The sequence below is a fragment of the Motacilla alba genome, unplaced genomic scaffold (assembly GCF_015832195.1).
Source record: "Motacilla alba alba isolate MOTALB_02 unplaced genomic scaffold, Motacilla_alba_V1.0_pri HiC_scaffold_35, whole genome shotgun sequence".
Taxonomy (NCBI): domain Eukaryota; kingdom Metazoa; phylum Chordata; class Aves; order Passeriformes; family Motacillidae; genus Motacilla; species Motacilla alba.
The window spans coordinates 1,522,704-1,534,095 of record NW_024037447.1 but is presented as its reverse complement, the minus strand read 5'-3'; the positions used below and the strand labels follow the sequence as shown (position 1 = coordinate 1,534,095).

The following is an 11,392-nucleotide window of genomic DNA, read 5'->3' as shown; positions in this document are numbered from 1 at the left end:
TGTCCCCCGTTTTTTTCCTCCCTGCTCCCGAAATATTTTCAGTGTTTGGTTCGTGTAAAAGAATTTTTTAAAATTTTTTTCCCCCTCTGTTTTAACCTTCTTTTCTTTTTTTTTTTTTTTTTTTTTTTTTTTTTGCGGGGCTGGAGGTTCTGCTGGGTCAATGGATTTATCCAAAATTTGGTGTTTTTTTTTGCTTTGGGAAAGAAATGAAACCAAAACTGTGGATTTTTTATTAGAAAACCAACCAAACGGTGGATTTATTAAAAAAATCTAACCAAAACCCATAGATATATTAAAAACCAAAGCAAAAAAATATGGATTTACTAAAAAAGAAACCAAATAAAATGGAATTCCTAAAAAAAGACCCGAAGTAAAAACCTGGATCCATTAAAATAAAGGTTTATTAAAGAAATTAATATAAAAATAAATTAAATAAAAGAGATAACAGAGGCAAAATTGTGTCCGTTGAGAAAATAAACCAAAGAAAAGGGGAATCTATTTAAAAATAAAATTAAATGGATTTAGCCAAAGAAATAAACCAAAAAAAAAGGATTTGTTGAGGAGAATAAACCAAAAAATGTGGATTTATTAATAAAATAAACCCAAACACGGATTTATTACTAAAATAAACCAAAACCATGGGTTTACTGATAAAAAGAACCCCAAACCATGGGTTTATTGATAAAAACAAACCAAAAAAAGTGGATTATTATTAAAAATAAACAAAAAAAACATGGATTGTTATTGAAAATAAACCGAAAACTGTGGATTTATTTCTAAAACCAAACCCAAAAGCTCAGCTGTGACCTCTGAGACGGAGCAGCGTCCCCGAGCTGGGGAAATTCAATCCGTGGCACAAGACCTGGAGCTCGAATGACCCCGGGCAGGACGGAGCCAGCCCAGAGCCGCTCCCCGGCTTTTCCTGCCGCTTCTTTTTTTTTTTTTTTTTTTTTTTTTTTTTTTTTTTTTTTTTTAGCTGTTTTGCGGCTGTTTTTTGTTGTATTTGTCACATCCTTTGTACCATAATTTGATAAATCGCCCGTTTCCGTCTCGTCCAGCCCCAAAGTTGAAAAGGTGTGGGGGCGTCCGGGGTAAAGTTTTGTTCGTGAGGATTTTTTTGGGGGAAGTTTCAATAAATTAAATTTTAAAAACCAAAAAAACAGAGAAAATGGAAGAAACCTTTTCCCTTTGCAGCACTTTAACGCCGATTAACGGGAGAAAAACCGGGGTGGAAAACGCAAATGAAATAAAAACGTTTATTAACCGCGACCTTGGTGCCTTTGGGGTCGTTTTTTTGGGGGGGTTTTCCCTCAAATCGGATCCTCCCGCTGGATTTGGGGGTCTCAACCCCCCCCCAAAAATTTGGGATCCTGTTCCCCCCCACCTCAAATTTCAGGTCCCCTCCCCACCCCCCGGCCCCTCCCCCTCCCAAATTTGGGATTCCCCCTCTCCCTCCTCCAAAAACACCCCCCCCACCTCGATCCTCCCGCCCGCCAGGGGGAGCTGCTGCTTCGGGGAGAGACGAGACCGGAACCTCCGGAATGGTGGACCGGAAGTCGGCCATGTTTCTCTGCTGCACGACGGGAGCTGTAGTCCCACAGACCACCACCACTTCCGGCCGCGTTCTTCTGATGCACGATGGGAACTGAAGTCCAGATTTAGAGACAAGACCGGAAGTTGCTTGGCGGCCATCTTGTTTCCGAGGCGTCCTGGGAGCTGTGGTTTTCAAGCAGGGGCGGAAGTCCGGCCATGCTGGCGCCCGATGCGTGCTGGGAGCTGTAGTCTGCTCTGGTAAACAACCCGGGCGGGGTCGGCGCCTCGCGCGCTCGGCGTTACTGGTCCGTACTGGGCGTTACTGGTCCGTACTGGAGGCAGCTGCTCGCCCCGCCCCCATGACATCACCCGCACAGAGGCATCATGGGTAGGCGGCCATGTTTACTGAGGGACGGTCACCCCCGTGTCCGGGGGGCACCCAGGCGTCCACGGAGCGTCCCCAAATGTCCACTGGAGGGTCCTCAGGTGTCCCCAGGTGTGCATGGCAGGTCCTTCATGTGTCCCTTGGGGGGTTCCCGTGTGTCCCAGCCGTCCCAGGTGTGTCCAGGTGTGTCCCAGCTGTGCCAGGTGTGCCCCAGCTGTGCCCCAGCTGTGCCAGGTGTGTCCAGGTGTGCCCAGGTGTGCCCAGGTGTCCCGGGTGAGCTCAGCAGTGCCGGCCTGAGCCCGGGTACCGCGCCCGGAGCCGCTCCTTGAAGGCGCGGAAGCGCTGGCGGTTGCGGCCCAGCTCGGCCTCGCGGCCCCGGTGGAAGCCGCCCGGCTCCTTCCAGCCCCGGTGGGTGACGAAGGCCCCGTCCAGCACCGCGAAGCGGAACCCGGCCACGTGCAGCTCGCACGCCTGGGGGCAACGGGGGCGGGAACGGGGTCAGGGGGCACAGAGAGACCCCCCCAGAGACACCCCCACAGACCCCCCCAGACACCCAGAGTCCCACCATGGGCCCCCCCCGAGCACACAGAGCCCCCTCCCAGACCCCCAAGAGACCCCCTACACCACCCATGGACCCCCCAGAGCACCCCCAGACCCCAGAGAGCCCCCCAGACCAGCACCCGCAGCCCCCATGGCCGCCCTCGACCCCCGAGGCCCCCCCAAAGCCCCCCGAGCCCCGTGCCGGACCTGGCTGATGCGGTTGAAGCCGTACTGCAGGAAGCTCTCGTCGAAGGGGGGCACGCCGCGGGCGGGGGCCACGAAGAACGGCTCCCAGGGGTCCCTCCAGGGCACCTCGTAGGCCACGCGCAGCCGGGGGGGGCCCGCGGGCAGCCCCAGCCAGCGGCCGAAGTCGGTGGGGGCCTGGCAGCGCGGGCAGAGCCCCCCGTAGAAGGGGCGCGCCTCCCCCGCGGCCCAGAGGCGCAGCAGCTCCGCCTTGGAGGCCGGGGGGGCGCGGGACCCCCGCAGCTCGAAGGCCGGCAGCACGAAGAGAGCCCGCGCCCAGGGGGGCTCCGGGGACGGGGGCGCCAGGGGGGCCCTGGGGCCACTCAGGGCGTGGGCGTCACCCCGGGTGTTGGGGTCACTCAGGGCGTGGGGGTCACTCTGGGTTTTGGGGTCACCCCGGGTGTTGGGGTCACTCGGGGCATTGGGGTCACTCTGGGTTTTGGGGTCATTCAGGGCATTGGGGTCACTCAGGGCTTGGTGACCCCTGGGGTCTTTGGGGTCCAATAAATTTTTGGGGCTCTCTGGGACATTGGGGACCCCCAGGACCTTGGGGACCCCCGAGGTGCTGGGGACCCCCAGGCCACCGGGAGCCCCCAGAGCTTTGGGGCCCCCCAAATCCCCCTGAGCCCCCAGAGCTTTGGGGTCCCCCAGTGCCCCCTGTCCCCCCCAGTTTTGGGGGTGCAGCCCCCCCTGCCCCCCCCCCGTTTCGGGGCTCCCGTTCCCCCCAGTCCCGGGGGTCCCTGCCCCAGTTTTGGGGGTGCAGCCCCCCGTCCCGCAGCAGCTGCAGGAAGCCGCGGCGCAGCCCCGGGCTGGGCACCACGTCCGCGTCCACCAGGAGCACGAAGCGCCCCCCGAATTGGGGCGGGGGTCCCGCACCCGGACCCCCCCCGGCCGCCCCCTGCCAGGCCACGTTCCGCAGCAGATTCCCGGGGTACGGCACCCCCAAAGTGTAACTGGGGGGGTCGGCGGCCGCCAGCCTGGCCAGAGCCCCCCGACAGCCCCCCCCTTTATTTCGGGGGGCTCCGGGTGCCTCCGGGGTAAAGCGGGGGGGGGGTCCCGCCGCCCCCTGCACCACCTGCAGCCTCAGGCGCCCCCTCAGAGCTCGGCAGGGCCCCCCCAAAACCTTCAGCAGCTCCCGCAGCCCCTCGGGGGGCTCCCCAAAAACCGCCAGGGACAGCGGCCCCCCCCAGGGCCCCCCCAGCGCCGCCGCCGCCCGCCCGGGGCTGCCGTGGGTGGCCAGGACCAGCTCGGGCCGGGGGGCGCGGGCCCAGCCCGGGGGGGCCCCCAGCACGTCCCAGTACACCCGGAACCCCCCCGAGGCGTCCAGCACCCCCCTGGGGGGCGGGGGGCGGCGGGCGGGGGGGCGCGGGGGGGGCAGCGCCCGCAGGTAGAGGGTCTGCAGCAGCGCCAGCCCCCCCAGCAGCCAGGCGCAGCCCCCCAAAAACCGGCCCCGGCTCATGGGGGGCTGGGGGGACTGGGGGGGACTGGGTGGACTGGAAGGGGTCTGGGGGTGGAGACTGGGGGGCACTGGGCGGGCTCAGAGGCTGCACTGGGAGCGTGCCGGGGGATACTGGGGGTTACGGGGAGGATTCTGGGGGTCACCGGGGCCGGCGCGGAGCCGGGACCAGTGCGGCATGCTGGGACCAGTTTAGGGGTTACCGGTCCCGGTTCGGGGTTACTGGTCCCAGTTTGGGGTTACCGGTCCCAGTTTGGGGTCACCGGGACCAGTTCGGGGTTACCGGTCCCAGTTTGGGGTCACGGGTTCCAGTTTGGGGTTACTGGTCCCAGTTTGGGGTCACCGGGACCAGTTCGGGGTTACCGGTCCCAGTTTGGGGTTACTGGTCCCAGTTTGGGGTCACCGGGACCAGTTCGGGACTCACCGCGCTGCGCCGGCGCCGGGAGGAGCTGCGCATGCGCGGGAGCAGAGGAGGAGTGGCCTCAAACGCGGGGGCGGGGTTATGCAGATTAGCTTGCGCCGCGTGAATGGGCGCGGTTTCCCCGCTAGGGGCGTGGCTTGAGAGTTGCGGGCGGGGTTTCTGCGCTGGGGGCGGGGCCTGGCGGGACCCCCGGGACCCCCAAACCCCCCCAAATCCCCCAAATCCCCCCAAACCCCCCCAAACCCCCCAAACCCCCCCAAATCCCCCAAACCCCCCCAAATCCCCCAAACCCCTCAAATCCCCCCAAATCCCCGCTCTTTCCCCGCTCTTTCCCCCCCGGCTCCTCCCCTGGGGCTCCCCCGCGTTTTTTGTCCCCCCCAAACCCCCGAGCTGTCCCCAGTGTCCCCCCACCCCCAACCTCTGCCCCCCTCCCCCAATTCCCGTCCCCTCCCAAAGGAGCAGCCGCAGGCACCGGGACCTCGGGGGACACTTTTATTGCCAGGGGGACATTGGGACATCGTGGGGACATCGTGGGGACATCATGGGGACATTGGGGACATCGGGGACATCATTGGGGACATCGTGGGGACATCAGTGGGGACATCGTGGGGACATTGGGGACATTGGGGACATCATTGGGGACATCGTGGGGACATTGGGGACATCATGGGGACATCATGGGGACATCAGTGGGGACATCATTGGGGACATCGTGGGGACATCAGTGGGGACATCACGGGGGCTCCGCGGCCATCCCCGTCTGTTGGGGACATTGGGAACGTTGGGGACATCAGGCCAGGATGTCCCTTGGAGGGTGCTGGGGACACTGGGGGCACCGAGGCACATTGTGCCCCAGCGCCAGGGCTCGGGGGTACAGAGGGGACAGCGTTGGGGACATCGTTGGGGACATCATTGGGGACATCATTGGGGACATCTTGGGGACATCATTGGGGACATCAAGCCACATCGTGCCTCGGTCCCCCGCGTTGGGGACGTTGAGGGTGACACCCACAGTGGGGGGGAGGGGACACAATTTGGGGGGGGGGGGGGGGCTCTGCCAAAAACGCAGAGCCCGAGGTGGGGGCGGGGCGGCGGCAGGGACGGTGACAAGGGACAGCGGGGGAGGGGCACAGGCTCCTTCGGGCGACCCAAAAGGAAATCTGGGGAGGGGTCCTGGAGGGGGCAGGGGACACAGGGACGGTCCCCCGGCGTCCGGGCTGGGGGCGGGGGGGGCCACCAGCCCCCCCCCAATTACCTTAGAGACTCGTTACGAGTTAAATTAGCACGAGCGGCCCCGGGGGGGCGGGCGGGGCGGCCGGGCCGGGGGGCGCTGGCCGGGCCGGGGTGACAATGACAATATGCCATACTGGGGGCAAGTCGCGTCACAGACTTAGTTCAGAACGACGGGGCGCGCTGGCTTCCGGCTGCGGGGACACGGCGACACGTCAGCGACGGCGCGGGACCGCGGGAGGGGCGCGCCAACCCCGGAGAACACCCGAAAACCCCCAAAAACTACCCAAAACTACACAAAACCTCCCAAAACCAACCCAAAACCAACCCCAAAACCCCCCAAAAACAACCCAAAACAACACAAAACCCCCCAAAAGAACCCAGACCTGGCCAAAAAAACCCAACAACCACCCTAAAAAACCCAAAACCACTCCAAAAACCCCCAGACTACCCCAAAACCCCAAGAGTGCCCCAAAATCCCCAACAACCCCAACCCCCACTCCAAAACACCCCAAAAACTGACCCAAAAATACCCAACCCCCAAAACTGTCCCTAAAAAACCACTGCAAAACCCCCACAACCTCCCCAAAAACCCCCAAAAGCGCCCCAAAACCCCAACACTGCCCCAGAAAACCACTCCAGAATCCCAAAAACCGCCCAGAAACCCCTGAACGGCCCCGCCGCCCTGCCCCGTGCCCCCCAGGTGCCCCCCAGGTGCCCCCCAGGTGCCCCCGGCCCCCCACCTTTGCGGAAGGCGTCCTGGAGGCGGCTCTGGGGGAGTTGATACAACTCAGCAGCAGCGAAGGGGTCGCGGGGCGACCGGGGCGGGGGCCGGGGCTGGGGGGCGGCCGGGGAGCCCCCCGAGGGGCGCCGGGGTCCCCCGCGGGCGGCGATGGCCGCCAGCCCCTGCAGCAGCAGCCGCCGCAGCGCCGGCCCGCCCGGGGCCGCCGGGGGCGGCGGCGACGTCTCGGGGGTCAGCAGAGAGCCGGGGGGACCCCCGGGCAGCCCCCCCGCTCCTCCTCCTCCTCCCCCCGGGCTCTCGGGGCTCGGCGGGAGCTTCTCGGGGGCGGCCTCGGGGGGCTCGGGGGGCCCGAAGGCGAAGGGGGGCGCCTGGCGGGGGGTGTAGGGCGGCGTCCAGGTCTCGCCGGGGGTCTCGGGGACCCCCAGCCCCAGGCGCAGCAGCCCCAGCTGGGGGGGCAGGGGGGCGCCCATGGCCAGGCCCAGCTCGGGCCCGGGGATCACGTCCATGCCCAGGCCGACGTCCAGCTCGGGGCCCAGGCCTGCTCCGGCCGCCAGGCCCGCGGCGGGGCCGAGCCCAGGGGTGTGTCCGAGGCCAGGATTTTGTCCAAGTCCATGGTTCTGTCCAAGGCTGGAGTTCTGTCCGAGTCCACCATTGTGTCCAAGGCCGGAATTCTGTCCCAGGCCAGGATTTTGCCCGAGGCTGGCGTTGTGTCCGAGGCCGGGGCTGTGTCCGAGGCCAGCGTTGTGTCCTAGGCCAGGATTTTGTCCGAGTCCATGGTTCTGTCCAAGGCTGGAGTTCTGTCCGAGTCCAGCGTTGTGTCCAAGGCCGGGATTTTGTCCCAGGCTAGGATTTTGTCCAAGGCTGGCGTTGTGTCCGAGGCCAGGGCTGTGTCCGAGGCTGGGGTTCTGTCCGAGGGCAGCATTGTGTCCGAGGCCGGGATTTTGTCCGAGGCTGGTGTTGTGTCCGAGGCCGGGGCTGTGTCCGAGGCCGGGATTTTGTCCCAGTCCAGCGCCATGTCCGAGGCCGGAGCCAGCTCCGGCTGCCACGGCCAGTCCAGCGCCAGGCACGACGGCCGAGCTCGCGTTGGCTCCCAGGGCGGCTCCCAGGGCGAGTCCGGCCGCGGGCCCGGCCCCGACAGTCACTCCGATGTCCGGGGGCAGCGCGGCGGCGCCGATGCCCAGCCCCACGCTGGCCCTGACGGCGCCGCCGGCCAGGCCGGGCCCGATGCTGGCGCCGATGCTGAGGGCCACGCCGGCGGTCACTTCGGCCGCGCCGCCCGCCCCAGGTCGTCCCCGAGGGGGGCACCCACGTCGGCCGCGGCCGCCACGCCCAGGCCGATGTCCACTCTGAGGCCGCCTCCCACGCCGAGGCCCACGCCGGCGTCCGAGCCCAGGCCGTGGCCAACGGCGTCTCCGAGAGCGTGGCCGACGCTCGGGGCCACCGACCCCCCGAGGCCGGGGTCAACGGCGGCCGCGGCGGCGGCCCCAAGGCCGTGTCCGATGCCGCTCCCAAGGCCAGGGTCGATGGCGGCCGTGGCGCTGGCCACCAGGCCGTGGCCGATGGCGGCCCCGAGGCCGGGGTCAGCGGTGGCCGCGGCGCTGAGGCCGTGTCCGAGGCCGGGCCCCAGGCCGGGCTCCACGCCGCTGCCCAGGGCGGCTCCGAGGCCGTGGCCGATGGTGGCCCCCAGGGAAGGGTCAGCGGCGGCCGCGGCGCCGTGTCCGAGGCCGTGTCCCACGCCGGCCCCCAGGCCGGGCTCGGCGGCGGCTGCGGCGCCGTGTCCGAGGCCGTGTCCCACGTCGGCTCCGAGGCCGCAGCCGGCGCTGGCCGCCAGCCCCGCGGCTCCCACGCCGTCGCCCAGGCCGGGCCCCAGGGGCAGCTCCAGGCCGGGCCCGAGGTCGCCGCCGGGGAAGTCGAGGCCGAACGGCTCCGGGGGGCCCGGGGGGGCTTCGGCCGCCAGCTGCTGCCGCAGGCACCAGGCCTCGGCCTCGCTGCGGGGGACACGGCGCTCAGCGGGGCCGCACCCGGGGCGGCCGAGACCCCCCGGGCGCCGAGCGCCGAGCCCTGAGCACTGACCTGATGACGAAGTTGTGGGCGAGCAGGGCCGGTCCCTCCGGCCGCAGGCGGGCGTAGACCCACGTCCAGCCCAGGCCGTCCTTGCGCTGCAGCCGAGTGACCACCTCGCCCCGCGCCTCCGGGCCCGCGCCAGCTGGGGGGACACGGGACAGTCAGGGGGACACGGGACGGTCAGCGGGGCAGGGGGTGGTCAGTGGGACGCCATTGAGGGGACACCCCGGGTGATGGGGGACACCGCTGGGGACGCCCAGGGACGGCAGGGGAGGGCACGGGGACGCGCAGGGGACACTGACCGAGGCGCAGGTGCTGGCGGGCCACGTGGCCGAGGTCCTCGGGGTGCAGCAGGCGGTACCAGGAGCGGCCCAGCAGCTCGGCCCGGCCGTAGCCCAGGTGCACCAGGACACTGCGGACACCGGGCCGGGGTCACTCGCTGACACCCGGACAGGAGCCCCCCGACCTGCCCAGGTAAGCCCCCCCAGCCCAGCCCAGGTGAGCCCCCCGTGGCTCCCACCTGTCCGAGACGTCGAGCAGGGCGAGGTCGCGGGCGTGGCGGCTCTGGAAGGCGGGCAGCAGCAGGCAGTCGGGGCAGGGCCAGGGCGGGGGGTCCAGGGGGGCGCAGAAGGCCACGAAGAGCGCGGGGGGGGCGGTGCCGGGGGTCCCGGGGGTCCCGGGGGGCTCCTGGAAGCGGCCCCGCAGCAGCACCAGCTTGCGGCCGGCGCTGGGGCGGCGGGAGGCGCGGGACGTGGTGAAACGGCAGCGGAACAGGCGCTCTGCGGGGAGAGGGGGCGCTCGCTGCTGCTGGCCGTCCGTCTGTCCGCCCCTCTGTCCGTCTGTCCGTCCCTCGGTGCTGCTGTCCACCCCTCTGTCCGACCCTCTGTGCTGCTGCCCACCCCTCTGTTCTAGTGTCCATCCTTCTGTCCTCTTGTCCATCCTTCTGTCCACCCCTCCGTCTTTCTGTCCACCCCTCAGTGCTGCTGTCCATCCCTCTGTCCATCTGTCCATCCCGCTGTCCACCCCTCTCTGTCCATCTGTCCCATCCCATCCCTCTCTCTCCTCCCTCTTCTCCCTCCCCACTCCCCCAGGTCCCCCCAGGCCCCCCCGGGACCCCCGGGACCCCCGGGACCCCCACCCACCTGCCTGGGGGGGCCCGGGCAGGCTCAGCTGGTGCCGCACCAGGGGGTGATCGGCGGGGTCCAGCAGGTCGTAGATGCTGTCCCCTTGTGCCACCAGGTCCACCTGGGGGGGCAGGCAGGGAGGCCGGGGTGAGCCCCCGGGCCCCCCGGGCCCCCGGGCCCCCCGCCCGCCGCGGCGCCCCCCGTGCTCACCATGGAGTGGCCCAGGTGCTGCGCCACGTTGTCGGTGACCCCGACCAGCTTCCCCTCGCGGGTCACGGCCAGCAGGAAGCCGGGCAGCGAGGCCACCAGGTCGGCGAGCTCCGGCCCCCCCAGCAGCTCCAGGGGCGCCCCCCGGCTCGGGCCTGGCGAGGGGACACGCGGGGACAGCGGTCAGCGCCCGCCCGGCCCCGCAGTGTCACCCACGGAGCCGCCGCTGGCACCCGGAGCCCTCCCCGTGAGCGGCCCCGGTCCTGTCCCGGTCCCGGTCCCGGTTCCTCTGTCCCAGCTGCGGTCCCTGTCACCCGATCCCGGTCCCGATCCCGATCCCCGGTCCTGGTCCTTAATCCCGGTCCCCATCACCGATCCCGGTCCCCGTCCCGCTGCCCCGCCCGGTCCCCGCCGCTCTCCGCGGTGCTGAACGGGAGCCTCCGGCCGCTCTCCGCGGTGCTGAACGGCGCCGGTCCCTGCCCGCGGTGCTGAGCGGCGCCGGTCCCCGTCCCCGTCCCCGCTCCCGTCCCTGCCTGACGCCGGTGGCTGCTGCCAGCCCCGTGTCATCCCCGGTCCCTTCCCGGTGCCATCCCCGGTCCTGTGCCCACGGCCGGTCCCAGCGCGGTCCCCGGGCCCTTCCCGGCGCCGCTCCCGGGTCGATCCCGGCTCCCATCCCCGGTCCCCGATCCCATCCCTGCTGCGGCTCTCATCCCGGTGCCGTTCCCGCCTCCATCCCCGCTCCCGTTCCCTCTCCCGGTCCTGTCCCCGGTCCCGCTCCATCCCCGCTCCTTCTTCGGCTCCCATCCCGCTTCATCCCGCTCCCTCTCCCGGTCCCGCTCCATCCCGGTCCCGCTCCATCCCGGTCCTGCTCCGTCCCGGTCCATCCTGATCCTTCTCCCGGTCCCATCCCGCTCGGTCCCGGTCCCGCTCCATCCCGCTCGGTCCCGGTCCCGCTCCCGCTCGGTCCCGCTCCGTCCCGGTCCATCCTGATCCTTCTCCCGGTCCCATCCCGCTCCATCCCGGTCCCGCTCCATCCCGCTCCCGCTCGGTCCCGGTCCCGCTCCCGCTCGGTCCCGCTCCATCCCGGTCCATCCTGATCCTTCTCCCGGTCCCATCCCGCTCCATCCCGCCCGCTCCATCCCGCTCCCGCTCGGTCCCGCTCCACCCCGGTCCCGGCGCCGCTCGGTCGCGCACCTGGCCGCAGGCAGGCGCCCTTGCGGGTGTAGATGCAGGCGAGGGCCATGACGTGCAGGTAGGAGAGGCGCGGCCGGTCGCCGTCGGGCAGCGGGAGGAGGTCGCGCAGGGCGCGGATCTGCGCGTTGATCTGGTCCCGCCGCGCCTTGGAGGCGCCCTTGGTGGAGCGGAGCATCCTCCGCCCGCGCCGCCGCCCGGGGCCGCCGCTTTATGCGGGCCCGCGCCCCGCGTCAGCGCCGCGTCACCGGCGCCG

At 67.8% G+C, this 11,392-nt stretch overlaps 2 protein-coding genes across 2 annotated transcripts; both read right to left on the bottom strand.

Annotated features, from left to right (window-relative positions):
* Positions 1-56: 56 nt before the first annotated feature.
* B4GAT1 (beta-1,4-glucuronyltransferase 1) lies at positions 57-4,426 on the bottom strand. The gene is made up of 3 exons (XM_038126513.1): positions 3,396-4,426; positions 2,666-3,358; positions 57-2,389 (listed from the first exon to the last, which is right to left on the bottom strand). The coding sequence occupies exons 1-3, from the start codon at positions 4,158-4,160 to the stop codon at positions 2,198-2,200; spliced, it is 1,650 nt and encodes a 549-aa protein (XP_037982441.1). The 5' UTR covers positions 4,161-4,426; the 3' UTR covers positions 57-2,197.
* Positions 4,427-7,808: 3,382 nt separating this feature from the next.
* Positions 7,809-11,392, bottom strand: LOC119696709 (neuronal PAS domain-containing protein 4-like). The gene is made up of 7 exons (XM_038126511.1): positions 11,140-11,392; positions 9,949-10,100; positions 9,757-9,859; positions 9,135-9,393; positions 8,917-9,026; positions 8,624-8,756; positions 7,809-8,538 (listed from the first exon to the last, which is right to left on the bottom strand). Exons 1-7 carry the CDS (start codon positions 11,312-11,314, stop codon positions 7,809-7,811), a joined length of 1,662 nt encoding a protein of 553 aa, XP_037982439.1. The 5' UTR covers positions 11,315-11,392.

Excerpts from the sequence above, each read along its gene's own strand:
- LOC119696709 (XM_038126511.1), bottom strand. The coding sequence starts at position 11,314 with ATGCTCCGCTCCACCAAGGGCGCCTCCAAGGCGCGGCGGGACCAGATC. Across the intron at positions 10,101-11,139 it reads GGGCGCCTGCCTGCGGCCAG|GCCCGAGCCGGGGGGCGCCC; the intron begins GTGCGCGACCGA and ends TCCCCTCGCCAG. Across the intron at positions 9,394-9,756 it reads GCCCGGGCCCCCCCAGGCAG|AGCGCCTGTTCCGCTGCCGT; the intron begins GTGGGTGGGGGT and ends CTCTCCCCGCAG.
- B4GAT1 (XM_038126513.1), bottom strand. The coding sequence starts at position 4,160 with ATGAGCCGGGGCCGGTTTTTGGGGGGCTGCGCCTGGCTGCTGGGGGGG. Across the intron at positions 3,359-3,395 it reads AGCCCCGAAACGGGGGGGGG|GGGGCACTGGGGGACCCCAA; the intron begins GCAGGGGGGGCT and ends TGGGGGGGACAG. Across the intron at positions 2,390-2,665 it reads GCTTCAACCGCATCAGCCAG|GCGTGCGAGCTGCACGTGGC; the intron begins GTCCGGCACGGG and ends CGTTGCCCCCAG.